We start from the raw sequence: 14,030 nt of genomic DNA on the forward strand, positions 1-14,030 counted from the left end.
AAGTAAAAACATTTTTAATACACCCTCACAAATTGATTGATTTATTCTTACTTCAAATGGAGGTTTATGCCCTTTGCATGAGCCCTTAATATTTTACAAATAATGCAAAAGCAGAGTACCTTAACTTTTGCAAAAGGGTCAATATTGAAGTTTGGGCTCAAGATTCCTATGTAGTTTAATAATATACAAATATGACTGACTAGTTTGCAACCAACAGAGTGCAGATATTTTGCACAGTACACTTGGTTTACTGAAATTTCTAGAATTTAGAAAGACTGATTTAATGAATCTAATGTCATTATTAAGTTGCAGCAACATCACAAAATTAAGTAAATATAACCACATTTAAGTTACCTTGAGGCAGATGGTTTCCTAGATTTTTTTTTTAAGTAAAATTCACTCGCTTGATTTTACAGTGCAGGCTAATTTTGCAAAGCAGGAGGAAGTCGCCTGCTGACCAGCCTCCAATGGTTTTACACTCATTCATACATTTGCACACCCCCCACCCTCCCTCTCCTCCTCTCAATCTCTGTCATTTGGCTCTGTGTCGCCGCTCGGTGCTGGATGAATGAGGGGGGTGCCCCATTTAGTGTTGATCCTGTCTCTGGTTGCCAGGGAGTTTCTCTGGTTCTCATGGGGTACTCCCTCGTCTCCTACTCCCTCCCTGCTCCCCCTCATGGTTCCCTGCCCGGAGCCCCCACCCCGACAACATGCACACACCACCACCACCACCAATAATACCCAAGGGCTGGTCACAGCTGGCAGGAGCTAATAAACTCATCACTCACACTGCCTGCCTCCTATTTACCTACTAGACAAAGCACCATAAAGAGGGAGGGTGATGTGAGATGAGAGGTGGAGGTGGATGAACGCTCCTCAACGCTTCCCACATACTCCTCTCAACATGGTGGATCGCAGTTACATTGCCTCTGAGATGCAGAAATCACCACAATTGTATTTTCTTTAACACAGAATTCGGCATTATCAGCACTCTTTGCGATTAACCCCAGTTGGATGGTAATTGATTGCCGGAGGGACGCACATTGGGGATTCTTAAGTTTGATTAAAATTCTTCTTGACTGCTGTTCACACATGTGACCCAATTACTTAGCCTGAGCAACAAAAAAAAGAAGAAGGCCCCGTATCTCATCATTCAGACACCCACACAGGCAGCACATGTGCATGTTTGCAATGCAAGGGGAGGCAGTCATGCATGCGCATTTTGTAAATGCAGACTCCGAGGCTAAGGTAAGGTGCACGCATCACATTTGTGCTGCACGAAAGCATCTATAGGTAGATCTCTGCGTGTCGACACATTCACCCATCCATCTACGAAAGCCCACACAATCCTGCTATTGAATTCTAACACTGTAAAAATCAACTATTTATTCTAACTTAAAAGAGTTAGTGTCCCGGCCGCTTTGAGGAGATATTACACTGACATACAGAGAGTCCTCAAATAAAACTGAACTGTTGCTGCAGTCGAAAGATGCAGATACTTTTGAAATTGATGATACATAACCAGAGAAAACAGAGAAAAATGACTGTGGCATTGACTTTTGCTCAAACACGAGAAAACCAATAAATGCTTCTGGTGGTGGAGGACGTAAAGCCACCTTGTCTATTTGACACAATGGCAGCCGGCTGGATCTCGTGTTACAGTTAAACAGTAAGCCAAAACATGTTTATGAAAACATTTGAGGCGCGAAATATGCAAAGCAGAAACAGAATGTTGGATTATATTTGATTGCCGCTGCCTAGTATTACCATTTGATCTCCATTTTTCAGCCTCCATTTTTGACTGTGCAGGAAGAAGTATGGCACCCACTTCCTGTTTACAGCCATTACAGCGAAAACAGAGCATTGAAACACGTTCCTGGAAACATTTTAGGCGAGAAATAGACAGTGCAGTAATATAATCTTGATTAATATCCAATCAGCACTTGCCTAGTTTTACCGTTTGATTAGATTTTGGATGGACTTTAAAGCAGAGGGAGGGGCAGGTTTATCTCTTGATCAGCTGTACACTCTTTGTGTCCATGGTGGCGGCATCGTTGGGGGGAAATACGAAAATATAAACACATTTTCATCCAAACTTGTCACACATTGCTGCTTTGTCAGTGGACTTTCACATCTATATATTACATGTCACACATCCTTCTGTGTCTGATATTTCTGGGATACCGCTACCGTGACATCGCTACTGGGATGTCGCAAACATGATGTCACAACCGTGATGTCAACAAATGCACATGGTGGGAGGACACGGCGCATGGTTATGTTTAGGCAACAACAGCAAACGGCAGCCAACGTCACAACGTCAACTAATGCACATGCAGGTACGGATGGTCAGGATGAGGGGACGGAGGCACATGGTAAGGTGTAGAAAAAGCTGCCATCACAGTTACATACTACTGGACTCCCGCTTCAAAGTCCAGGTTTGTTGGACCCAAACACCTCACCTGCTCTACAGATGCCCTGTAGTTTGAATAACAGCCCCAAAAGCCAGCGAAACAACTTCAAATGACATAAATTATGTTGGAATATCAGGGCAATAGTTAGATGGCGTTTACCACAGTTCATCACATGTATAACCCACACTGTTTCGTTACAAAGCTGGTTGAAAATCGGCAAAGTATCCCTTTAAGTTTTTAAGTCGACTGAATTTGAAAAGACAAGTTGAATCACTACAAAATTAACTAAATTTGTCTTCTCAAATTCAGTCAACTTAAACTTTTTAGACAGCCAAGACACTAGCTTTTTTTAAGTTAAAACAAGTAGTGTATTTTTTACAGTGTATTGATTTTTCAGTCCATTCAGTGCACCCTGTCACCTGACAAAGAGCCTATTGTTTATTTTAATACAACAATGACTAATCCAACCATGCGTGAGTGCAGAGAACATGTGATTGATTGGCTTTATCACCGTGTGATTATCTCCACTTCATACACTCTGGTTGATGCAGCGGCACTAAATCATCAGCATGCTACACCCATCCCTCTCTCTCTCATCCTCTTCAAACATCCCACACGCTGTTAGCGCTCATCTGTACTGAGGAATTACATTCTGTGCTATCAATTTCCATTCTTCCCTCGCACCGAGTGTCACCTTTCATACAAACACTCAATTTTCACCGTTACAAGGTAAATGGTGTTTTAAAGGATTGTTAATGTTACGATGATTATGTGGTTGAGAAAACATTCCATTATATGATGAAATACAAAACTGCAGATCAATACGGATGAAGTGTGTAACACTGATTTGCTCTGCCATGTTATCTAGGCCAGTGCTTCATGGGGGGACTCAAGTGTGACTGACTGGCGAATATACATGAGGAGGCACACTCAGATCATACATGACTCGCTATCTTTTGGTTAAAATGATTGGAAATGAGCGCATGCCTCCGTCTCGCTCTCAGTAAAACATCCTTAATGTGATTCTCTGCAGGTATCTCCACTCCTCACTCTGCCTTCATGTGCCTGTAGGGACGGGTTCAAGTGCCTCTGTGTGGTTGAAAGCTGTCATTACATGACGAGTTAAACAATACCATTCTACCCTCAGGTGGAGCGGTGCTTACACCGCCTCCTCAGTGGCCTCAGGAACAAAGACATGTCTCTGAGAAGTCTCTGGGTTGGAGCCAAAAGCAACAACAACTGCAAACCCACACTTTACTTTACTTCTTTTTTAAATACTGACTGAATTGTAAAAGATATTGAGACGAAATTCAATAACAGGGTTATTTAAAGGTCCAGTGTGGAGGATTTAGGGGGATATATTGGCAGAGATGGAATATAACATAATAAGTATGTTTTCTTAGTGTATAATCACCTGAAAATGAAAATTGTGTTTTCATAAAGAGAATGAGCTTTTTTTATTTATTTAGGGAGCTGCTCCTCGTACACAGAGTCTGTCATGTTTCTACAGTAGCCCAGACAGGACAAACCAAACGCTGACTCGAGATAGGGCCATTCTTGTCGGCCACTGTAGTTAGCAGCCCAAAGAGTGTCAGATATACATTTATTTTTTTAATGTAAAAACTGCTTAATTTAGTGTTTTTACCAGTTTAAATCACTGGTTATGTTTGTTTTGGACAGGAAGAGACCTCTACAGATAATCTGGCTCCTGAACATCTGGGTCTTAAGTTATCAGAGAAAAAACACACGAGCATGTGCTAAGGACATTGCATTTTAAAATCTCACAATAATTAGTAACATTTTTTTAAATATTTTTTTTCTCTTCACTCGCTGTCATTGTACCCAGGATGAAATGGGGAGGGTGCAAATTTAATGGAAATTGGAAACTCAACCAAGATTTAGTGACAATGAATCAAGGCAGTGCAATCCCACATGCAGTGTGAAAACAAAATCACCTAAAAAAACCTTTTCTCTTTATTCTGTTTTAACCTTATCTCTGCCACGAGAAAAAAGCCATGTTTTATGGTAAAATAAATATTAAGGCAAATTGTTCTCAACCCTGACTGATGTTGGCTCATGTTTTTTTTATCTTCTATTTTAGTTATTACAAAATTGGTCTTAAATTTCATTGAAAAAAAGTCTTTAACTTGCCTTAAGCTGTAGTAGCCCTAAATAAGCTACAATGTGAGAGAGCAGATGATTGCGGGCTTACACATTATTCAAGCTTTATCTGTGACAAGATAAACACCATAATCATCCACGAGTACCACATAGATCAATTTCAAGATTTCAAGAATAGATCAAGTGCTGCATGGTGACACTGACAGAAAACTTAACACGGCTGAACTGTAGTCAGATTTACACATTGCATTTCACAGAGCAGCAGTTTTTTAGGGTATTGTCCTCTTTTGTCAAAATGTTCCCACATTATCTCTTTTTACCTCAAATTGCAGAAGATAGTCGCAGGTCTTTACAGTTTATTTAGCTTCACAGCTGCTACTTCTCACTTTCCTCACTACAGGTAACACTTTACCTTTATCGCGCAACACGGTGCAACAACATGTTTACTATATTTTGAGCTTGAAAACAACAAATTGCTCATTCACTAATGATTCAGTACTAGTTTTAAGGGGAAGACCAAAGTCACATGGTGCAAACAGTGTTATTGCTATACCCAGGTGAGACCAGACATGCTGCTGTACAATTACTGTACCCAAAAAAATCAGCTCTTCAACTCCTCTCATCCTCTCAAGTGCTAAACAGAGCAGGAACACATTTTCACATTTTCATACTGGATTAGCAATTATGGTTATCAAGTTGCAGGTGTGAGGAGGAGGCATGACCAAAAGGAAAAACTTTCTTAAAGGGATAGTTTGGACTTTTTGAAGTGAGTTCGTATGTGGTACTTATCCATAGTCAGTGTAGTACTTACAGTAGATGTCAGTCAATGGAGTCTGGCTTTAAAGAGAGCATAGATAACTATTTTAGTTCCCTGACTGTGAGGGCTGCGTGACGGCAAGGTAAAGTGGTGAAAATATGAAAATATTTGTTATTAAATATATTAATAGATATAATATAATATATATTATACTATATTGATGTTTTTTTAGGTGTCTAAAATATTTTGCTGCAGATGTCCACAGCAGTGTACTGCTTAGCCTCCTTGGTGGTACTCCTGCCTACTTCTCCAAACTGGGGGTATGCCGACTACCATCTACTTTATGTAATACACTGACAACATATATGCAACTCCACTTAAAAAAAACCCTTTAGAATTTAAGCTACATGAACATGGAAAATATCACAATATCAGATATAGAATAAAATGATCAGAATATTAAAAAGGGGATATTTTACCTTATCATACCATTCCCAAAGAATATGACTGTGGAAACAAAAGGGATCAGTTTTTCTGTGATTAGAGTGTATCCCTCTATTGCATATTAATGTAAATAAATGTAGTTTATTCATCCCAGGTTACAAAGTCTCCACTTTTTTGCTGTTTAATTCGAGCTATTATTTCCTTTATATCTGTTTTATGAGAAAAAAAGAATCATTTTCTTTGGTATAGTAACCTCTCACAACCGTTACTACACCAATTGAAAGCAGACACTGTGTTTTGCACTCTTAATGAACTGGGAGGATGAAATGGTTTAGATATTGCACATTTAGCCACACTGCACTTTAATATGCGGCAACATCACATTTTATATTGGCACTAGTGTCATTTGTGGGAGAAGTGTGTTTTCGTACTCACGTGAAGCAGCCGTGGCAATTTTAGATGAAAGTCTATCTGCAAAAACCATTAAAACAACATTTGATTTAATGGTCACACACACATGCAATGAAATGAGTAGATTAATGAATGTTAAATGGGTTTGATGGCGTCTAAACTGAACCAAAGTGATCTGGACAAAGTGTTCATTGTGTTCACTTACAGCGTATTATCCTTAAATTGTCCCAGGAGGTCAAAGCTTTGGGATGGCATTGTCACTGCTTTCTGCATGCACACTGAAAGTATGAGATAATGCAAGTAAATAAGTATATAAATGTTTATTTCAAAACATGAGAATGATCATTATGATAAAATTTAATAATATATGCTGATACAATTTTTTATAAGGGGTAAATTTAAAAGTATTTGTTTAAATATCCAGTACCACAAGCTCTTTCTCGTTAAAGACCTAAAATATATATTTTTTTCCTCATAGACACCATGGCATGTGAACACAACCACTTCACACCACAGCAAAGTTTGAAACGTCTAAATGTACATCAGTACCGCCATAAAGTTCTGTTTCAGTAATATCAGCGTCTGTGTCTCAGACCTGTGGGCCGCTGAAACTCCCAACACCCGTTTAAAGTGCTGAGAGACTTGCACAAGATTGAGTATCACAATACTATTAGGTGACATCGCGTTGTATAGTGCTGGAGTGATTTCATAAAGGCCTTATTTCCCCAGGTCCTCTGCTGTTGCATGCAGCACAAAATGCAGCTTCAATCTGTCACATTTATTTAAGCGGTTCTGTTGGAATAAAACCTCAATACATAAACTCTCCATTGTCCATAGCCGCGGGAAGCAGGGAGGCAGCTCCCTCTAGTGGTTCACTGAATTACTGATTAAGAGTCCCAATAAAAACAGCCTCTGAGGAGCCTCTTCATCATAAACATTGGGCATCATACTTACTTCACTTTGTTCGAGCAGAAAAGCAAAACATATTTTGCTTCATCTGAGTGTAAACAGATAAAAAAAGTGTATATCTATTTTAATGATTAACCGTTTAAAAAAAACAAAAAAAAACAGCATGAGGTCCCAATTATCAGAGCTCACTGGGATCTTCAGGGAGCAAATTGTAATCACTGTGAATTCATGCGCAATACAGTCACTGAGCGCAAAATTGTTGCCAGACTCTGATAAGTTGCTTCAGTAATGAATACGGTGAGCAAAGTCAATCCAAAATGATGCCGCTTGTTTACTGACTGAAGCCACAAATCCAAGCAGATATGCAACTGGTTTGAGCTCGGGGTGATGATTAAAATGTTCAGTGAAATTACTTTGAGATTGTAATTTTCCTCTGAAGTTTTGCATGACTTCCTATAAAGCAGCCCAGCCGCCAGAAGAAAATGCTGTTGTATGTGTCTGCAAACCACAGATATGTTTCATTTGGTAGTTTTATAGGTCTCATATAGATGTTTTTTAAAGGGACGTCGTCGACATGGATTAGATGTGTATGAGTTGACTTTGTCGTTGCGAGGTTTAGGGGATGGTGCAGGGCTTCACACCTGGGGGAGACGGCTGCCAAGCCTGCAGACCATGTTTTGAGACCAGCGGACAACAAAACCTGTTGTTTTTTAGCTGCAGCATTTCCAGCACCAATTGTAGCATGAAAATTAGGTGTTTTGGGCATTTCGAGCTGAGATTGTGGTATAAAAATTAAGTATTTTTGGCAAGACTACTGCATTTCTAGTCATTATTGCGGCACCAAAACATAGTGCTTTTTAGCATGATTTTGCTGCATTTCCAGCTGCGAATGTGGCACCAAAACTGGGTGTTTTTTTTTGCAAGACTTTGCAGAATATCCTGCAGTGACTGTGGCATCAAAAATGGGTGTTTTTAACCAAAACATCATCTTTTCCTGGCCATAACAAGTTATTTTTGTACTTTGTACATAATTACACATTAACCACAACAATGTAAAAGAAACATAAAGTTTCAACATATCTGCTACATAATATTGTAAAAATTTTACATATCTGTGGTCTGCAGAAAACACACAATGACAATATTTAATCTAGTGATTGGGTTGCACTCACACAACTTTGAACCTTTAAAATGATTACTAACAGCCTAAAGCAGATATAAAGAACCACCATATTTTAAATTATGACACCTAAACACAAACAGCACTTTGGAAAGTGGAAACAGTGTTGAGCACTGACACCAAAATAACACTTACAACTCTGACCTACAGTATGTTGCAGCTACTGAGGGATAAACTGAATGCTAATGTAGTACTACAAGTGACGGGATGGGTCAGCCGTGTTTCCACCCAAAACAGGGAAGGGCTTTGATTTTGTTTTGGAAATGCAGTGATTTCACATTGCACTTCCAAAAAGCTGGGGGACTCAGAGTCCTGATTATTTTGTCTCTATTATGGGTCAAACTCCAAAAATGCTGGATCAGATATTTCTCCATTGTATTTCTTCTTAGGGAGAAAGGGTTAAGCTAACTTTTACCACACCTTCATGTTAAAGAAAAGAGGTCTTAGAAAGTTGTGCACATTATTATTTGTCAGCAAAGGTTATTTTCTCAGACCTGAAACTTATTTCAGAGCCACAGAATGATTATGTTCTGTTTTTTAAAGGCTGAGTTATACCCCTCATGACTGCTGGAGTTGCTTTACACAAGATTGTATGTGACTCTGTTTTTCCCATAACGACACGAGGTAACAATAAGGACAAAACAATTTAAATGGCATCACAGTCTGAGTTAACTAAACCTAGCAGCCACAAAATGAGCTGGAGGTGTGTATTTGTGTCTAAATAGCTTGAATCCATTCCACAAGCGACAGTATAACAAACCATTTTGCATTAATGCTCACTCCCCTGCCTTAATATCCTTTTTTATGCAGAACCCATCAAATCACAGGGGAAAATTACCATCTCAAAGCGTCTGTTTGGGAAGGGCTCAGTTTGCAAAACACCTTTTTTAGTTTTGACACATTTCACACGGATGGGATTTAGATATAAAAATATCCAAAAATGCGTTTTTGACGGCAGTATTAGTGTTGTTGTGTTGATGGTGGGACAATACACATAAGGATACAAAGCATCAACACACAAAAGGCTTTTTTAAAATGGGATCTTAAGGTACATTGATTTGGGGCTGTACCACTCGTTCTTCACAGTTTTCTTCCTATGTCATTCACATTTTTGGGAAATTATTACTTGGAAATACTAAAATATATAGGGTTTTTTTTGCATCTTTATCTCCTACATCCTGCCTTTGGATGTTGCATGTGCATGTTCAAATAATTATAATTAATTTTTGTTTTTGTATAAATCATTTTGTTTGCTGTTTTGTCACATTTAGCTAACTTTGAGTTTTCTGTGCTCTTGTCGCCGATGTCTCTGTGTGCTTGTGGGCCTCTTAAACCGTTTGAAACCCAAGCAAACTGACGTAATTTATTTCAAAAACACAAGAAGGAATTAAGAAAGGAGAAATGAGACAAAATTTTGCAAGAAAGTAGTAAAACGTGCAAGAAAATTACCGGAAAATCAGAACAAAAAAAAAAAAGAGAGAAAGAAAATGACCCAAACATTAGCAAGGAAGAAATAAAAAGTGCATGAAAATTACCTGAAAATCAGCACAAAAAAAGAAAATGACCAAAAAAAGTGTAAGAAAATATTAAAAAAAATGCAAGAAAATAACCTAAAAATCAACCAGCACAAAAAAGAAAAAGAAAATGACCCCACAATTAGGAGAAAGATTGTAAAAAGTGCAAGAAAATAACTTAAAAATCAGAAAAAAGCAAAAAAAAAAAAAAAAGTAATGTTAAAAAAAATACAAAGAAATTATCCGAAAAAAAAAAATCTGTAAGAGAATTTTAAATCTATAATTTTGAAAATTAGAAATATAGTTTTCTGGATGTTTTTTTCTTGCCTTTAAAAAACATATCTGAATCTACTTATTTCTTGCAATTTGAGGGACATTTCTTGTCAAATTCCCCATTGCCTTGTTTCACGTATTTTCCTATTTTTTTTTTTAATTGCTCAGGATTCAAAGGTTTAAATACTTGTTAGGGGTGTCTGAACGCAGCACAAGAACAGTGATGTCGATCCAGGTATAATCTTTGTTTTTGGGTGATGCTCTCGTGTTTTTACAGCCAGCTTGTGGTTGATGGTTCCTCAATAAGCACAGTGATTTTAGCATTAGATCTTGCTGAGGAGATCTTGCTGAAATTATATTGGCTTTCATTCCACAAGATTACATTGCTTGTTTATGATTTTATGGATAATGTTTCACGAGTTCTTGAATTGCAGTTAAAGTTTTTTAGTCGTCGTTTTAAGCGAGAGTAGAAACGATTCTGAGTGTGAAAATTATTAGGTTGCAGTAAGTAATGGTGTGAGTTAACATATACTGTCATTTTTCAGCAAGCGTCCCCTAAACTTAATCAATCTTCCCACGGCTATGCGAGAACCAACTGCACTCCACAATCCTGCATTAAGACAATCAAGTCCCGCTGCTTACACTTGATTGGTTGGCTTTTGTCCTCTCCAAAGTGTTCAGAGTGCGCGATAGGTTCGCCATCTGTCTGTCCAGGCTAGAAGTGTTCCTCGATTGCACGGTTATGTTCACAGCACCCGGTTGGATGACTCGACTGCGCTCCAAACTGGTTGAAGTGCGTGATTGGACAGTCCTCTCTCCTGTCAAAGTGTTAACAGAGCGTAACTGGTTGGCTCTCCCTCTGTCCAAACTGTTAACAGTGTTTAATTGGCTGCTTCGCCCGTGCTCCAGAGTCCCAGGACCGCCTGATTGGTTCGCCCTCCCTGTCTGCTGATTATTCAGGGTTTGCAGTTGGCTGGTCCTGTCTCTCTCAGGGAGTTTGGGCTGAGTGGAGCTACTTCTGTCTGTGTTAATAGTTTGTATCCTCTGTCTCTCCCTCTCCAGACTGGTATCCCTGCGTACAAGTCCGCTCCTCTCTCTCTCCAGGCTGCTCTGGATCTCTGCTCTCCTGGCCAGAGCCTCTCTCAGCTGGGTGCGGAACGTCTCGATCTTCCCCTGCAGGTCCTGGAGCTCCCCTTCCCACAGACTGGTCTGAGCCGCCCTGCTCCCCAGAGGAGCCAGCATCAAGCCTGAGGAAGCCAGTGCAGACACAGGGCCCCCATTAGCATGTAGGCTGATCTGCGGAGGGGAGGTAAAACTCCCCAGGTTCCCCAGCCCCCACCCTCCTAAGCCCAGCCCGGGCCGGCCGACCATACCGGGCCTGCCGCGCACTGAGGCGGTGTGTGTGCGCAGGCGGTAGCTGTGCAGGGTTTCCAGGTCAAAGTGCACACGTTTCTCCTTGGGCTCATGGGACGGTGAGGAGTTGCAGGTGTCTCCGGCTGTTGTGGAAGCGGGTAGGGATGTGGGGGGAGATGGGGGAGGAGGCTGATGCTGCTTCCTGTGGAGGGTGCAGTTCTCTGAGATACAAGAGGAGGGGCTAGTGAAAGAGAGGAAGATCACAGCAAAGGGCATACATCCAGTGAGACAGACTGTACAGCAGTACACATGGATACATTTTCCTGTAAGCAAACACAAATGATTAACTGTTTATCAGTATTCAGCCTACTAATACTACCCTGTGAAAATACTCTGTTACATGTAAAACTCCTGCATTGAAAATAATACACAAGTAGAGGTAAGTAAGTACGATAAGGAAAATGTGCATAAAAGTAACCAATGCAGACAAAACTTTTAAAAAACACACACAAAACTCAGAATTATTTAAAGTAATATTCAAATACCCACAAAATTATTTAAAAAAGAAAAAAAAAATTAAAAAAAAAGAAATAAATCACAAAACCTCAAAAAAATATAAAAAAAGAGAAAACTCCCCCAGCACTCAAAAAAGAAAAAAAAAGATGCTTAAATGCTGATCAAAGTAGTTGGTAATTTTCTATGAATCAATTAATTGACCAATAAACAAATCATTGGTAATTTAATTTAAAACAATATAATATTGGATAAATGCTTATGTAAAGTAAAGTCCACAAGTACAGTACTTTAGTAAATATACTTAGTTACATTCCACCAGTGCTGTTTATATAAGGACCATGTGCAGACTAAACTGTACTATCTGACTTCAATCATCTGAATATCACTTGCTTTGTCTTGTTGAAAATGATTTAAGCTCTACCATGATTCTGTCACTGCACGAAATCTCCATCTTAAGTCATTTTGTTTGCTATCAAGCTACAAAAGTGTAAAAAATCTTAAAGTGTGGCTTTTTTCAACCTGCTTCTTATGAAAATTGGTTTGTTGCAATAAAATAAGTCTTGACATTTTGGGAATTATGCTTATTTGCTGTCTCGCAGAGAGTTAGATGAGAAGATCAATAACAGCTTGTACACTAAATACTAAGATGTCAGCGGCTGAGAATGGATTAAACAAACAAGATACAATAATGTGTTAATTAGAGAGCTTAAAAGGTGCTGGTAGGCAGATTTTATTACCTTTGAACAGAGCCAGGGTGGCTGTTTCCAGTCTTTATGCTAAGCTAAGCTAGCTGTCTTTTCCTTTATACTTACGGTACAGACATGAGAGCAACTGATAACTACCTTTCAGCAAGAAAGGAAGTTTTTTGAAAACTACAGAAACAACCTCTTGCCAGACAGACAAAGTGTTAAATTGTAATAATTCTGAAAATTGTGATGCCTTTGAAATGGCTCATAGATGATTCAGTGTCATTTCACTGCAGCTGGATCCTGAAAGATCTAATGTGACAGTTAAATAAATGAACTGATATATAATATTTTCTTTTCTGTGCCCTCAGTTCAAATTCGAACTGCACAAAACATGCTCTGTGCTTTGTCGTCTAGTGGCACTTCACATCGTCTCTTTTAATAACAGCCACGGTCTCAGAACATATGATAAGATATACAGGTTCTGAACTGCTCGTGGGAACAATGAGCATGAGTCTGTCTGTTCTTTATTAGGTCGGCGATTGCAACAAACTGAAACTTCTCCCGTGTGGAAGAGGTAATGTATGCTTCACATGCTGATAAAAATGTCTTTCTAAGATGAAAAAAGCACAACAATTCATAGGTTCAGGGGATTTTTTTGCTAATAAAAACATAATTATAATTTCTGTATTTCATTCTTGCAAATATTTACCTTTAAAAGCTGTTTTTGCTGTCTACATTTCTCATTTAGAACATGCCATTTAAAATAACTTCTTCCTGATTCACTTATTTCTCCAGCTGTTGTCCCTCGTTCCTTCTCTCCCACATCACAAATCTGATTAGCAACGCTCATCAAAATGCACAGATTAGATTGGCTGAATAGCTAAGCGTAAAGTGATTTAACGCACGCTTGGTCTGAGAGTTTCCTGGTGGCTTAACTAGCGGTACATATGTTGGTTAAAATAGAAATACTGTCAAAATTTAAGATTTTTCAATAATTCATCAGCTATGGGTCTTCCGCTTTTTGGTCAATTATGGCGTCCCCCCTCGTTCCCTCACATTGCCTACTGTTTATTGTGGATCTTTCAAATGGAAGATTACAGTGAAGTGTGTGGACGTGACTTCATTACTTTTGGTCGAGGTCCGTCAGCTCCTTCCCAACGTCCTCATATGTGGTGTGGAGGGCTCGGTGAATTTTCTGCAAATAGCAAAAAAAGACAAAAATGACTGTTAATACCACGGCTTTGTAGGAGCCCTGTCTCCCAAGAATTATGTTTTTTTTATCCACAACAACTTTGAAACAGCAAATATGTTTGACGTTTTCTATCAGCATAATGAAGAAATGTTGCTAATGAACATACCTGACAAAAACATTGATTCTGAGCGCATCAGCAAAATATTTACTGACAACATATTTCATTTGTTTTCCACCAAAATAGGCAATCTTGTAAT

General features: G+C 39.0%; 1 protein-coding gene across 2 annotated transcripts in view; it reads right to left on the bottom strand.

Annotated features, from left to right (window-relative positions):
• The window catches only part of LOC121954046 (glutamate receptor ionotropic, NMDA 3B-like), a 116,807-nt gene that overhangs the window by 2,134 nt on the left and 100,643 nt on the right, over positions 1–14,030 (bottom strand). The window contains exons 11-14 of one of the 2 annotated variants that reach the window (XR_015778628.1): positions 13,709–13,776; positions 10,666–11,617; positions 6,353–6,425; positions 6,172–6,207 (exon numbers count right to left, since the gene is read on the bottom strand). Coding sequence is in view for 1 of the 2 variants with exons in the window: in XM_042501367.2 (XP_042357301.2) it covers positions 10,648–11,617; positions 13,709–13,776 (1,038 nt within the window). In the remaining variant the exon portion in view is untranslated. Of the gene's footprint in view, positions 1–6,171; positions 6,208–6,352; positions 6,426–6,521; positions 11,618–13,708; positions 13,777–14,030 lie in introns of those variants that run through there. The other variant, XM_042501367.2, reaches the window with a different exon arrangement.

The sequence above is a fragment of the Plectropomus leopardus genome, chromosome 14 (genome assembly GCF_026936395.1).
Source record: "Plectropomus leopardus strain MGB_pleo_1.0 chromosome 14, ASM2693639v1, whole genome shotgun sequence".
Taxonomy (NCBI): Eukaryota; Metazoa; Chordata; class Actinopteri; order Perciformes; family Serranidae; genus Plectropomus; species Plectropomus leopardus.